We start from the raw sequence: 15210 nt of genomic DNA on the forward strand, positions 1-15210 counted from the left end.
GCTGATGTACCAGGTGATAGTTTGTATTGTGTATGCTGCAGCCTCATACCTGACCCTCTCTGTGGTCTGAGGTGAGTCACTCACTGCTTCCCTGACACAGCTCTCTGAATCTGATGTATTTATCTGTCTACTGAATGCATTGGGAAGAGAGATCTTAGTGAGGTTCTTAATGTCATATTCTCTTAATGTTGTGTGAGCTTCAGCTTCCCTTGGCAATGGATACTGTAATTGTCCTACTGTCTGTAACAAGAGCTGAGCCATGTTCAATGCATAATAGTAGGAGCTTGACATGCTACAGACTATGGCCCCTAAGTTTTATGTAGTTCCTTGATGGAAAAACACTGAAAAAGCTTGTAAAAAATGTGGCTTGTGCTGTGATAAAGTGGAATACAATAAGGACTTTGGCTGGATGGATGCAGCCAGAGAGTTGCAGTCAACAGCTTTGTCCAGATGGAGGCTAGTGATCAGTGGTGTCCCTGAGCCCTCTGTCTTGGGACTGGTGCTCTTTAATATCTTTATCAGTGACACAGACAGTGGGACCGAGTGCACCCTCAGCACTTTTGCAGATGACACAAAGCTGAGTGGTGCAGTGGGGTCAACAGAATGAAGTGATACTATCCAGAGGGACCTGGACAAACTTGAGATTAGGGCCCACGAGAAACTCATGAAATTCAACAAATTAAAATGCAAGGTGCTGCAGCTGGTGTGGGGTAATCCCAGATATGAGTACAGGCTGGGAGATGAACTCCCTGAGAATAGCCCTGCAGAGAAGGACTTGGGGTTCTGGTGAATAAAAATCTGGACATGAGCCAAGTGTGTTTTTGCAGCCCAGAAAGCTGAACGTGTCCTGGGCTGCATCCAAAGCAGCATGGGCAGGTCGAGGAAGGTGATTCTGCCCCTCTGCTCCGCTCTGGTGAGACCCCACGTGCAGTGCTGCATCCAGCTCTGGGGTCCCCAGCACAGGGAGGACGTGGACCTGTTGGAGCAAGTCCAGAGGAGGGACATAAAGGTGACCAAAGGAATGGAGCACCTCTCCTGTGAAGACAGACTGAGGGAGTTGAGGTTCAGCCTGGAAAAGAGAAGGCTCTGGGGAGAGTTCACTGCAGCTCTTTAGTATTTAAAGGGGACTTAGAAAAAAGAGGGAGAGCAACTTCTTATATAGTAATAGTGATAGGATACAGGGGGACAGCTTTAGACTAAAAGAGGAGAGGTTTAGATTAGATGTTAGGAGAAATTCTTTATTACTGTAAGGATGGTGAGTTACTGGAACAGCTTGTCCAGAGAAGTGGTGGATGTGCCATCCCTGGAAGTACTACTTAAGGCCAGGTTGGATGGGGACCTGAGCAGCATGATCTAGTGGAAGGTGTCCCTGCCCAAGGCAGGTGAGTTGGAATTAGATGATCTTTAAGGTCCCTTCCAACCCAAACTATTCTGTGATTCTATGATGACTTGAGTAATGTGTGACAAATACTCTTTCTACTCAAAGCCGAGCTTCTCTTGCATACCCTGAAAAATACATGTGGTAAATACCTGTGAACATACTGTGGAATAAGATGGGTCTGTTATTACTTGTGCAGGCCAGAGTTTGACCTGTGCTTCGTGGCTTTAACCTGCCAGGTGGTAAATACCAGGTAGATTGTGAATTGGGACCTTGGGATTACAGAATGCAGTAATTGTTTCTCTTGCATGCCCAGGTACTACAACTGGACGACAGCTGGACCCCTTCTGCTGGCAATGCAGGCATTCCAGAAACCTTTGCCAAAGGTGAGGTTGAACATGAAGGCTGGCAAGAGGAGGAGTTTTGAAATTATGCCATTGATTAAGGGAGGGAAGTGGGTTGTTGTGCAAGAGAATCTTCACATCAGTAAAATCAACCTTCACATAAACATTTATCTCTCTTACATTATGGCCTAAACAAGGACTAAGTTTTGTCTGTGAATAGTGTTTGTTTGCTAGGCTAAAGTTATTACAACTATTTTGAAGAAGGAAAACTTCTTTTTTACTTCATTAATATAGGTTGTAAACATAAATTATATTGACCCATGTTTGTGTTTGCTGTAGCTGAATACTTGGTGTTTGCTTTCCATTTTATATGTATACAGCATACATTATTTAATAAATACAAATAACTTAAGTGAATAAGCTTTAACTACTGGATGAGGAAGGCCTGCAGCTTGCTAGCTTTTTCTTTCTTAGTTGGTTTTTCATAACCTATGTAGATAGTGCCAGATAGGTGTGACTGTGTGACAACTGTGTGTGTTGGCTTATATAAGTTTGTTGAAGAAGTTAGCTCAATTCCACATGACCTGGTGCCACGTAGATGCTCATGACAGAAATACTATAAATGTATATAAACAAGTAGTATCACCACTGACTATTTTGTGTCCTGGTTAGCCGTGGATTTAATAAATTTTGAAACCTAAACCTTCCTTCTGCCATTTTCAGCACTTCACATATCTTTGGGATTGTTCTTGTGAATTCAGATGCTATCTCTGTCGCCATCACTGTGGACTAAAAATTTCTTAAAAGCCCAGAATGCTTTCCGCCAGTATTTCTTTCTTAATGCCACATTACCTATATATCCAGTCATGTGCAGCTGCATGGTACCATCCCTGTATAAAATAAATTGAACCTAAAAATCCCAAGTATCTGGTAAACATGGCTTGAATTTAAAAGATGTCACAGAGCCAGCTGTTTTGTGCATTACTGCAAATATTCTAGTAATCATAAAAAGTGGGATTCATCCCATGGAACTCAAATGCCCACCAAAGGTACATAGTTATCCTACTCTGTATTTGTTGGGTGCTTACACAATGTGATTCAGACCTTGATAGGTGCCTATTGGGTCTTCAGTGGCAATAAAAATAATGTAACTGCATTTTAAATTAAACGCTTCAAAGCCTAAGCCCCAAATGTCTTGGGTTTTGCCTAAGATGGGTAAAAGGAATTTCTTTTCTTTCCTCATATACTTTAGATAATATAGTGAAAAGAAAACCCATTGAAAAACTGAGAAAAGGGGTCCATTGTTCCACATGTTATCTGAACACAGCCCACTCTTAATTGCTGAGAGTTGTTAGATTTTTTTTTTTAATTTTTTTAAATCACTAATCAACATCACAGCTTTCTTTTGGTGACCTTACTTGCAGTGGAAGCTATCATCTCAGAAATACAGTGGCCAAGCTGTTCCAGGGCATACCAAAACCTGTGGTTTGGCCATACCAAACCCTGTGGCTGCTTTTACCATAGTGTTTTCCAGTTTCATCTGTTGCTTCTCTCTGAGTGAAAGAATTCAGCTCCCGTTGTTACAATGCATAAGGCTCCAGTCATTATGGATATTGAAAGAAACTTTTCTACTGGTGTCTAGTATGTAGAACTAATGAAAAGTAGAAAAGGTTTATAAAAAAACCAATTCTAACGTTTTTGTCAAATTCTTAGCATGATTCATAAACTCATAATTCATAAACTCATAAAAGCTAGTAACTGCTTTGCTTTTTTCCTAAGCTGGTGATTAAATATGAACTTTGTGAATAACACTCTTGCATGTCAGTTTGTTACTGTTTTGCATGATGCCTTCTTCAGGAAATGACTTTTTTTTTTTACATATAATTTGTACTAAATAACTTAGAAACAGTAGGTTCTCCATTCTAGACATTATACTAATACCTTTTTATGCTTCTTTTCTTCTTTGATTTGATTTCTTTTTCATTTTCCTTTTAAAAATACCATAAGTATTCATGCTTAAGTTACTTCAGAGCAGCTCTGGATACCATTAGATTTTGCTTTAGTAGAATTTATGGTCCACAGACAGTATGTTTACTTTTATTCTATTTATTATCAGTTAAAATTGTGCGTTTGGCACTTTTTCATTTACATATGTCAGGTTGTCCTTTATTTTGGGCCTTTTTTATGTTACCATCCATTTATCACAGGCAACTGTGGAATCTATAATGAGGGACAAGATGCCCAAAAAAGGTGGAAGGTGGTGGTTTTCATGGCGAGGAAGGAACAGCACTATCAAAGAGGTAAGTTTAAGAAGCAAGCAGTTTCCTTCTGGTTGCAGTGGGAAGGATATCTGCATATTCATCCCTCAGACCTTTACTTCAGAGAGTAACTTGGTATTCGGTTTGGCTGAGGATATACACATTAAACACAGTCTGAAGCCTGATTTGTTTTGACTTCAGAAGGCTTTGGATCAGACCCTACCTGAAATGTTTGCCTGAAGAGTTTTGATTTTGCATTTAGTTTCATTACACAAATCTGAGGCAGTAGTATCTAATGTATTAAATCTCTGTTTGGGAACCTAGAATCAAAGAGTTGTGCCACTAATTTAGAGTTTTCACACAGATTACCTACCTTTCTGCATCTTTCTTTTGATGGTTGAAGAGCAGACTTATTTATGAGTAGTGTGAGCTGTAAAACTCAGCAAAACCTAAGATGGAAAACTGACTATATATATTGGCTTTAAAGTCTTTTTGAGTTTCTTTTCCGAGCATTAAAATTTTGTGATAACAATTTTAAAGTCACGGATGAACATTAGAAAACTGAAAAAAACAAAGCTTTACATGAAATACTGATCTCCTGTCTAGACATATTTAATCTTTAAAGTTGGCTAGTAAAACCTCTTCATATTAATTTATATTACTGTAGCATTAGTACTTGAGGGGAGAAAATTACTTCTAATACAATTTTATGGTTGTGCCTCAGTCAAGAACTTCTTTAGCCTAGCATTAAATAGCTATTATACTTATCTGTGGGTATGGGTTTCAGAGCATGAGATTTTGGTTTTATAGTTGTTTAAAGTTTTTAGAATTTTCTCTGGAAGTATTTGGTTATCTCTTGAGCTGTGGCAACTTTAAATGGAGCTATTTAAAGTAGAACTATTCACTTTTTAAAGATCTTGTGGAATGACTTTGATAGTGTTCAGCATCTACTCAAGAGCAGTTGGGAAAGTTTTGCTGGATTAAAAATTTTAATGATTCTATAAGAGGTAATTTGTGTTTTTTTTTTTCCTCCTCCAAAGTCATATTTTGCTTTCTCAGGTGAAATCTATCTATTTGAGGTGTATGAACTGAGTAGCTATGGAGTTGATCCCAAAACTTCAACAGTATTAGATGTTAAACCTGGTATTTCTCTACTTCCTCCCTGCAAAACTAAATCTTAATTATTCTTCTGAGTTTAATAGTTGCAATTTTTAGGTCTTTGTACTGCCTTTATTCTTTAAGGGCTTTACTTTGCCTACAAGCAAAGGAAACAAACATGCTGTTGATTTTTACCAAGTCTGTACAAGGCAGAATTTGATTTTCAAATATTTTTTCTAAAATCACTTGCTTTCTGCTCAACAGGAGATGCACAGCTACTCATACTTGTATTTTTACAGGAAACAAAGCCAGAGCAAGGTATGAGTGAGAGTGGACTTACAGAAGACTCTTCACAGATGAGCAGGGCAAACAGGTACCCCCAAAATCATCTGTACCTGAAATAAACAAGAGTTACAATTTAAAAATGAAAGCAAGTTACCTTATCTATTTGAACAGAGAAATACTGTGTCAGTGAAATACTTTTACTTTGTTACTCGTTGCACCACGTAAGTGCGGATAGAAGGGCCGTACCCATGTCGGGGCTGCAGGCCTTGTGAGTGCACTCTGGCATTTCTGTGGTTTGGCTGGCAGCTCTGGGACATGCATTCCAGCCCCTTGGGAACAACTGTAATTGGAGCAGTTCTCGAAAGCTTTATGTATTTCTCTGGAGTTTTTAAGGGAACGTCATAGATGAACGCAAGGTGCTGTCAGATCCCAGTTGCTAAAATTTTTGATTTACTTAGATTTATGGCCTGACAAATTAATTATATTTTGGAAAGTTAAGGGACTTTCCAGAGTGTTGTTTACAGGCAATAGTAATGATTTTCTGTTACTTCTTTCAAGGATAGCAGAAGCCTCTTCCTTCCTGTGCTCCTAATGAATCATACTGTACAGCCAGAATCTCACCTGGGAGAGTTCCATAAGATGAGCTTTAGCTTGTTTGGAGGGATGAGTTAGCCAGGGACAGCTCTCCTACCTTACGTCTTTTCTGTGCATGCAGATCTGAATGGAAAGACATCTTGTTTGTGCTGGCTGCATTTACAGCTGAAAAAGGCCAGATTCAAATATGCTTTATGCTCATTGAGGTTTAGGGGTCACCATTCTGAAACAAAAAGCTGTCGTTCTTTCTGGTGGTTAGCAATTGCAGCCCAGGCAAATGTGCTGGAAGGAGGATTCCTCATTCAGTAGGAGATTAGTTGTTGTCTCCATTGCCTCTCTGAGATTGAGAACTACAGAGTAAATTGGAAAGGCTGATTTTCTTTTAAAGGATGACAAGTGACATGTAGGTCTGTTTCTTACACGGTTGTTTAAAGATAAGATTTAAAGTGGGATTAAGGCTTCAAGCAGACTAGATTCTGAAATAGGTGTTCTTTGTTTAAATTTTAACTGTCCTTAGAAATCTCTCATTAAAAATTTATTGTTTGCAAGTAAAATGTGACAAGTGGGATGCTGAGTAAAGCTTTTGAGATCAGATGTCACAAAGGATAAGATAGGCTTTTAAATGTTACTAGTCATGACAATGCAGTACCTTGATACTGGGTCAAGACTTCCTAACAGCAAACAACATCCAGGTGTGAGTGAAATAAAAGCCCAAATACTGATTTTTTTAAAGATGAGATTTGTAGGATCTGAAAGAGTATTTTAACTTACACCTACAGTGATAGATTTTTTTACTGTAGGAAAACTTTCTTTCTGAGGAAGAATACCCTTAATAAGTTTCTAAAAAAATGGTTGTAGCAGAACAAAAGTAATTATACCGATGTGTATTTAAACAGAATATTGTGAGGGAGCTCAGGTTTTATGACTTTTCATAATTGTATTCTGAACAGGGTAATTCTGCAAATCCTGGAAAAGAATAATCCAGTTATCTGAAGTTGCTCATTGAAAAAAAAGGAGTTATTTTGTATAATAAAATTTCTATAACCTTCATTTTTTTAAAATTAATTTTTAATTTCTTTGGGGGAGGAGAGAAGAGGGAAAGAGAAAGCCAGCATAACAAGTGCTTTCTTCTTCTGAGAACAGTGGATTTTTTTTGTAGTTATAGTATCTAATACTATAATGTATTAGATTATTTTTTTTCCATATGAAATTTTTGACTTAATGTAGTACATTAATTTATATTCATTAATTTTAAGTGATGGAAAACTATTGTTATAGCCATTCACTTGCCTGTAACAATCCAAATTTGAATAATGGGGAAAATATGAATGGAAGTTTGGTACTTCATTGATATATTAAAACTCATGTTGTGAATGACCTCCTGTGAGGCCGTACTTGGTAGCAGAGAATCAATGACTTATTTGGTGACTCACTGTTAATGCATTTTTAATGGATACTGAGATGCATTTACTGACATGATAACATCATTTTCTGTGTGTGCAATGTTCCAGAATAAAAGATGAATCTTCTTCAAGCGATGAAGACCCTAGAGCTGCCAAACAAAACCTTGGGTCATTACAAACCAACTCCAGTCATCTCTCATTATTGTCTGGAATCAGTTACAAAAAATCGCTTCGGCTCACTTCTGACCAGCTTGTGAGTTAATTTTACATTCTTGTCCTGAAATGTCATGTCTCCTACAACATGAACCTTTACTGTTATTCAGGCTTCAAAGCTTAATTAGCTCTTATGTCTTGCATTTAATTCTATCTAATTATATTTTTAAAAAAAGCCTTTTCTCTTCTCCTTTCTGTATTAAGCATGAATTATGTTCCTTGCAGCAAGTGCTGGGGTTTGGAGATGGGATCTTTAGAAAAATACCAAATTAAATTCCAAATTGTGTATTTGTCACCTGAGTAAGTGTATTGGAACCACATCCTTTCTTGTAGTAAGTGAAACGTGTATATGTTAACAGGTCTCTTTTCTTTCTCCCTCGTCTCTTTTCCTTTTCTCTCATGTGTAGGCAGGTTTGTAGGCATTTTGCATAAATAAAGTTTTCTGTTAGTAACTTCTGAAAGAGCTACTTGTGAATTTACTGAGGCCAAGCTATTTATTTCTTTGGAGCTTATTAATTTCTTTGAAGCCAATTCTCTTCCTCTGTGACAAAGGTGTTTTGACTGATGACAAAACTGTTACAGTTTTGTGTTCTGTAAGTTTCAATTTGATCTGGAAAAATGGGCTACTTTAGGGAAATACTTCTTGTCATCTTAGGTACAGATAATTAATTTTCTGAAGGAAACCCAAACAAGGTGTACAGCATTTAACAGCCTATCACTCACTGACTAGATAATTTGTAAGAATGCTGAGTTTTTTCCAAGAGACAGATGGGATGTGTCGGTAATTTTCTATAGGAAAGAGAAAGCAGGGGTTACGCAAATAAAATGTGACTTTTCAGTCTCAGAAACCTTGCAAAAATTAGCTGAAGCTAAAACTGCTCTTAAATTGGTTTCTTAATGAAACAGTGGGTGAGACTTATCAGTTACCCATCAGTTGTTGTGTTCTCACCGCCTTTTCACTTTTTAACTAATTGAAAAGTTGCAGTGAAAGATAACAAAGAAAAAGATATACTAAGAGTGTTAAATTTGTACAGGTCTTGGGAAAGTGAACAGTTAGGTCATCAAATAGAATCAAATCAGTAGCCTCTTGTTCCACATATCACTAAGCAGCACAGGAGACAGTGGAGGGCATCAAAGTGGGAGAGTTAAGGATATTTAGTGTCGGCTGAAGGATAATGGTTCATCTGGTGTGTGGGGTTGGTTATTGTATGAAAGAGATGTAATACTGTAGATCACAAATCCCCATAGAAAAGCTCTTAATTAGAGTTTATGGAACTTCTTGTTACTCACATTTCTCTCTGCATATATATCTGTCTTTCAGAATGGGAAACCCTCATAGATGGTCTCTATTCCATCATTTGTTACTGTTTATGTGAATATTTGGGGATGGTTTTTTTTTTTAATATACCTGATAGTGAAACAGAACTTTTTTATTTATTTTGTTCTGTTCTGTAAATCAATGCCTTATATACACCACACAGGGTAAGCTGCTGCTGTTGTTGTTTATAATAGCTCTGCTGAAAGCAATAAAATTCAGTGTGACCAAATTGGGATGACTGGTTGGGTGCCACGTGCCCAACCAAGCCACTCTATCACTCCCCTTCTCAGTGGGATGCAGGAGAGAACATAAGGTGGATAAGCAAAGAGAAAAACAAGTTTATTCTCTACTTCCCACCAGTGAGGGATGTTTAGCCACTTCCCAGAAAGGAGGGCTTCAGCTCTGGAAGGCAAACATTGTAAAATAACAGTGACACCCGTTCCTCCTCCTTTCCTTAATTTTTATATCTGAGCTGATGTTGTATGGTATGGAATACCCCTCTGGTTAGTTTGGGTCATCTCTCCAGGTTATGTCCCCTCCCAGGATCCTGCCCAGTCCCAGCCCCTTGATGTGGATGGAATGTTAGAGAGACTGTGCTGATGCTGTGTTACCGACACCTTTCCAGCTGCCAGTGCAAAGCACAGCACTGTGAGGGCTGCTGTGGGGAAACAAACTCCAGCTCAGTCAGACCCAAAACAATTTCCACCCCTTATTCCATATCATTTGTATCATACTCAGTTCCCACATAACTGATGTATCTTCTAACTGTTCCATTGTATTTATTTCTCATTACTGAAATCCCTTCTTACCCACACATACAACTTAACTATGTTCTTAAACCATCTCTATACCAAACATACGTTTTCTTTAACTACTATCCCATCCTTTCACAGGTACATATTACTTTCCTGTTTCATGGGCTTCCTCCATCCCTCCAGATCCATGAGGTGGGCTCCATTCCATCAGGATGGGTGTTTAGGACAGGAAAGCAGCACACTTGATTGTTGGGCACTGACCCTGGCCCACCTTGGGTCATTGTCACATTCCCCTTGCTCCTCACCAAGTTGATTCTTCATCAGTTCATGTCATTCATGCTACTTTGCTTCCTGCAACATACAACTTATACCACAGATTATTTTTCCCCCAAGGTTAAATGTCCCTGAGGCACACACTGGGTCTCCCTATCCTTCTGCATTACCTTCCAAGGAAACCCTGGTCTTTGGGCAAAAACAGTCCCACAAATGGGTTTGCTTTTATGGGAGGGGAAATCCACACCAGCTTCCCCAGCCAAATACACCAAGGCAATGATCATGTGTGGCTTTTACACTGTGTCCATTTCACATGTTCAGTTTGTTGTTCATCTTGCTGATAATGTCTTGCAGAAAAGCTTAAAGCTCAAGAATGGCCCCAATGATGTGACCTTTAGTGTCACAACCCAGTATCAAGGCACTTGCCGCTGTGAAGGCACTATTTACCTATGGAATTGGGACGATAAAGTTGTTATTTCTGACATCGATGGAACAATCACACGGTGAGTTCATGAACAGGGAGAGACTTCATATGCAAGGACAAATTGCCTTTCAGTCTAAAGGAAAGCATAATTAACAGGGAATGGTAATCACAGAATCTTCATATTCCAGTGTTTTGGGAGGTTTTGTTTCTTGGTTTTGGTTTATTTTTTTAAAATTTGTCTTTCAAACAATATAATAATCTTTAGCTGAATTCTTAGTTTAATAGACACATGCCATATGTGCCCATTATTTGTCACCTGTTGGTGTTTCACAACAGTATTTACAGCAGTATTGGAGGACCTTCTTCAAAATCCTGTTTTGTTGCATCATACTTATGAAGTATTAATTAAAAGAATTTGTTAATGAAGGAGTAATTAAAAAGAAGAAACATGTGAATTTTGTTTTAAATGGCATCCATGGGGCATTCCAGTGATAGGCGTTATTATCTAGTAGACTAGACTCCAAAATCAATGTCAGAATTAGAATCTGATGAAAAGTTTCGGATTAGTACTTTGGGTAAAACTCAAAATTTTGCAGTGACCAAAATGATTCACTGACTTGCTGGTTTCTATTTATTTAGTGTATTTAACACTGGTGAAAACAATTGTGTGTGGAACAGGGAAAGCACAAAATAAAAATACAGGCATTATCTTTTGAAGTGAGGTGTTTAGATTTGTTTTGAAATCAATTTCTTTCAAAATCAAACTTAGTTATATCTAATTAGGAGAAAGAACAAGGAAAAGTAATTTTCAAGAGCAATCTGGGAGAAATTAAAATACTTGATTTAAACTGAAATTCTCTTCTTTCTTGTGATTTACCCATTGTATGTCAAACTTCTCATTTGGTGCCAATGTAAATTAACATCTCTCCCCACTTTGTTTTCTTAAGCTTCAAGTAAATTGAGTGGAATCTGTTCTCTCTGCTATTGATTTGCCCTGAGTTCCTGAATCACTTTACCTTACAATGCCAATGCAAATCCATCCTAAGTCACTGCCCAGTATTTTTTTCTCTAAGATGGAAATTATTCAGGGTGTGGACTTCTTGCTGTGTGTCTGTACAATGCTTTGTCAAGCAAGATGCTAATTTGCACTAATTGTTACTATGGCGTAAATAAACTTCTCTCATATGAAGTGGGAAACACATTGAAGCCAGAATAAATATTTCAAAATAGTTTATACCTCACCAACTCCTGGCTTAATGTGGAGAAGTTAGTTTGAAGTAAGCTAGAATGTGATTTACCTTATAGTTTCAATTCCCCATAAATTTCCCTTATGGGTAGGTTTGGTTTATTTAGAAAACATTTACTATAATCCTCAAAAAGCTTGCTTAGCACTGGTGGCCTCCTAGAGGTCTGATTGATGCCCTATGTGCTGTAACTTCCATATTATCTTGTGGGGCACAAGCTTATCCACCTTGGGGCACAGGAGTAATTAAAACAACATGGCCAAGGATGAGCATGTCAGTCTATCACAAAAAAGAGGGGAATAAAATAATTCTCTTCTGATGACAATCCGTCCCTTACAGAAAACCTTATTTTCATTTGCAGCTAGCCAAGTAAGTTAGTGGGATTTGTATTAGACTTGACTGTTAGTATAAGTTTTGGGGTTTTTTTTTCAGTTCAGTTACACTGTTTTTTACTTTTTTCAGGTCAGATACCTTAGGTCATATTTTGCCAACTCTTGGCAAAGACTGGACACACCAAGGGATTGCGAAGTTGTACCATAAAGTGAGCCAGTGAGTATTCAGTAAATCTGTTCATGCATCTGTGGCTTGTTTGTGTTTATTCATTTGCACATAGAAATTAAAATTTCTCTAGGCTTCTCTTTATGTATATGGGTGACAATTTCATCAATATCTTGTCGCTTGAGTGATGCTGGCACAGTGTAAACATCTGCTGCATGATATCCAGAGCAAAACCTGCTTTGTGATATCAAAAGCAAAAGCTTCTTATCTGTGAGTGATGATTGCTCTTCCAGCCACCCCGAACACACACAGATGGTTAGTTCCGAAGTAGTAATTTGAATGAGTTATGTAGTTGCAGCAAGCGTAACTTTCTTGGAAACTGGGAATTGCAGCAGTATTAATCATAAGATGCTAATACACCTTCCTTTCACTCTTTGTTGAGGAGATGGTGAAATGCACAAAGACTCTGTGGCCCAGGGTGGTCACTGTAGCTGGAATTCTCCTTGCTAAATTTCACTTACCTGGAGTTGTAGCATATGGGGTGAATCTGTTTGGGGGAGTTCCCTTTCTTTCCAGTGAGTTAGAAAGCGAGTTCAGTGAAACAGCTTTGATTTGAGCTGTCTAAACATCAGGCTTCTAGTCAAGAAAGATAAATCTCATCCTTAAAGAGCAGCACAATGTCTTATCTTGACTAGAAATCTATCCATTTTGGATACTCGCTGCTAATATTTTATTTGTTGTATAAATGACGATGAGCTTCAAAGACATTGATGATGGTCTTCTGCTGATTGTGTAATTTATTTTATTTCTGTATGTAAGTGTTGCTAACCCGTTGTTAAATTGCAAGGTCAGGAAGGATCAGTCTTAAAGTAGTTTTGTGTCATTGGTTAACTTTGAGAGTAGGCAATAAATAAAAGTTGCTTAAAGTGCAATTTAAAGTTACTGAAATCAGTAAGGACCATGCTGTGAAGGGCCTAAGGAAAAGGCTTTAACCTGACAACATCAGTGCTTTAGCTGCTGTATTAGAGCCCAGTAACTCACCTGCACTGATGCCTGCTGGTCTACAGTGATAAATACCTTCCGTGCCACTGGAGCAGGTAAAGGACGTGGATTCATCTTGTTTACTTGTGGCTTTTACATCCTGTGTAATCCTTGGAGAAAGACGGGCATCTTCAAAAAGTAGCTCAATGTACCTGGGATTTAACCATGTTTAGAAAAAAATATCCTTTTCCCATTAGCTCTTGAAGAAATATCAGGCAACAGTATATCAGCTCTGCTTTAGGTCAATTAATGTCATTAACATTATATCCAGGTATGACCTAGAGCAATTTATTCCAACAAAATGGGGATGTTTCTTCTGATGAATATGAACAGGAGAGAGACTGTACCAGCTCATGTGTGGTGATGTGTGGGAATGCCTCCAGGTGAGCAAGGCTTGTGCAAAAGTACAGGTGTACTGTTGGTTCCCTGGATACATTTTGCAATATGGTCAAGCCATTGTGTACACTGGAAGATCAAAGACAGAGCATGGTGATTTTTGTAATTACCCATTGAGAGAAAAAAAGGAAATGAGGAAAAATGAATTGATGTCTGAATGGGATCAGATGAAGTATCTGATTTTAATTTTTACAAGGAGGATTACTGATTGCTGTTTCCTTTTATTGCATTAATGTCAGCTTTTCTTATATATTCAGAGTACCATAAATGTTTGAAGAGCCTCTGGTACACATCACAACTCTCCTCATAGCTAATCTGATTTGTTTTGTGTACTAGGGTTATGCTAAGGTTCGTTTATTGCTTTTTGTTTTACATGGATGATGAATTATAAATTATGGATGATGGAATCTAAATTATGCCAGAGACACTTGTCTGCACGTTAGACATACGTGTTCACAGAAAAGACAGGACAGCCTGGGAATTCACATGCTGAGTTCTGTGTATAACCTCTGCATTACATTTGGTGAAAATGTTAATTAATTTTTTTAATTGCAGTTGTTATTTTTGTGCCTGCCAGCCTTATCAGTTGTTAGGGCTTTGATGATAATAAACATAGGGGGAAAAATAGATTTGAGTCATGTTGGTTTTCAAATTACTGAGTTAATTGTGTCGTGGCAGATATTACAGCTGAACACCATATAAATGCTTAATAGTTAGATCTAATGACCATGCATGCACTGAATACAGTATTTCTTTATTTTATGAACAGTAATTTTTTAATAGGAATTGGAAAGTAAGCTGCTATTAAGTTGAACTAATATCATCAGATAGGATTCTGTTCTATCATGAACAGAACCAAAGGCAACCTGTGATTTATGCCAAAACTTTTATTTCAGTGTCAAGTTAAAGATTACTTTTCATGCTGTCTTTTGAAGCTCAAATTTGTTCCAGCTTGAGGAAATGTGTTACTGCTGCATGTCTTTTCTTGCAGAGGCCCGAGAGGCAGGAATGCAACACTGTTAATACAGCAAAGGCCAATATCCTATTGCTTGCCAAGTGTTTTCCTCTTCACAGATATTGTTTTATTTAATTCTAAGGACAGTGGTTCCACCACACAGGGGTGGAAAGGAAACCATAACTATTCATAAGTCCTGAGAGGAGCAGAGATAAATGAGCCCTCTTTAGGTGTAATCACTAAATGCAGCAGGGCTAGATGCATTTAATTATCCAGTTTTCTGGCATAAAGGTTTTTACTCCTTTTAAATTAAGTCTAGGTTAAACATAAGTCTATTTAAGAGTCATGATTTGATTCATGTAAAGTAAACCCACAAAATTATTAATATCTAAACACCTGCTTTATTTTTACAGTAGTTTCTTCTTTTATATCTGCTCACAGAAATGGATATAAATTTTTATACTGCTCAGCACGTGCTATTGGAATGGCAGGCATGACCAGAGGATACTTGCACTGGGTCAATGAAAGAGGAACTGTGCTGCCTCAGGGGCCAGTTTTGTTGAGTCCAAGCAGCCTATTCTCAGCTCTTCACAGGTAATGCAATTTCACTTTTACACAGAAGGAAACTCTGAGGTTGGTGGAGGCTGAATTATCAGCTTTTTCAAATGAGAGTGCTTGAAATAATTTTTTTTTTTTAACATATTGGTGCAAAATTTAATTAAGAAGAAATTTT

General features: G+C 37.8%; 1 protein-coding gene across 2 annotated transcripts in view; it reads left to right on the forward strand.

The window, feature by feature from the left end:
* Window positions 1-15210, forward strand: part of LPIN1 (lipin 1) — a 48793-nt gene that overhangs the window by 25272 nt on the left and 8311 nt on the right. Inside the window, exons 11-18 of one of the 2 annotated variants that reach the window (XM_039569185.1) lie at window positions 1695-1764; window positions 3730-3807; window positions 3930-4022; window positions 5378-5451; window positions 7469-7613; window positions 10274-10422; window positions 12050-12136; window positions 14919-15071. In XM_039569185.1, coding sequence (XP_039425119.1) covers window positions 1695-1764; window positions 3730-3807; window positions 3930-4022; window positions 5378-5451; window positions 7469-7613; window positions 10274-10422; window positions 12050-12136; window positions 14919-15071 — 849 coding nt within the window. The remainder of the gene's footprint in view (window positions 1-1694; window positions 1765-3729; window positions 3808-3929; window positions 4023-5377; window positions 5452-7468; window positions 7614-10273; window positions 10423-12049; window positions 12137-14918; window positions 15072-15210) is intronic. The other variant, XM_010393304.3, reaches the window with a different exon arrangement.

The sequence above is a fragment of the Corvus cornix genome, chromosome 3, assembly GCF_000738735.6.
Source record: "Corvus cornix cornix isolate S_Up_H32 chromosome 3, ASM73873v5, whole genome shotgun sequence".
In the NCBI taxonomy this organism is placed as follows: Eukaryota; Metazoa; Chordata; class Aves; order Passeriformes; family Corvidae; genus Corvus; species Corvus cornix.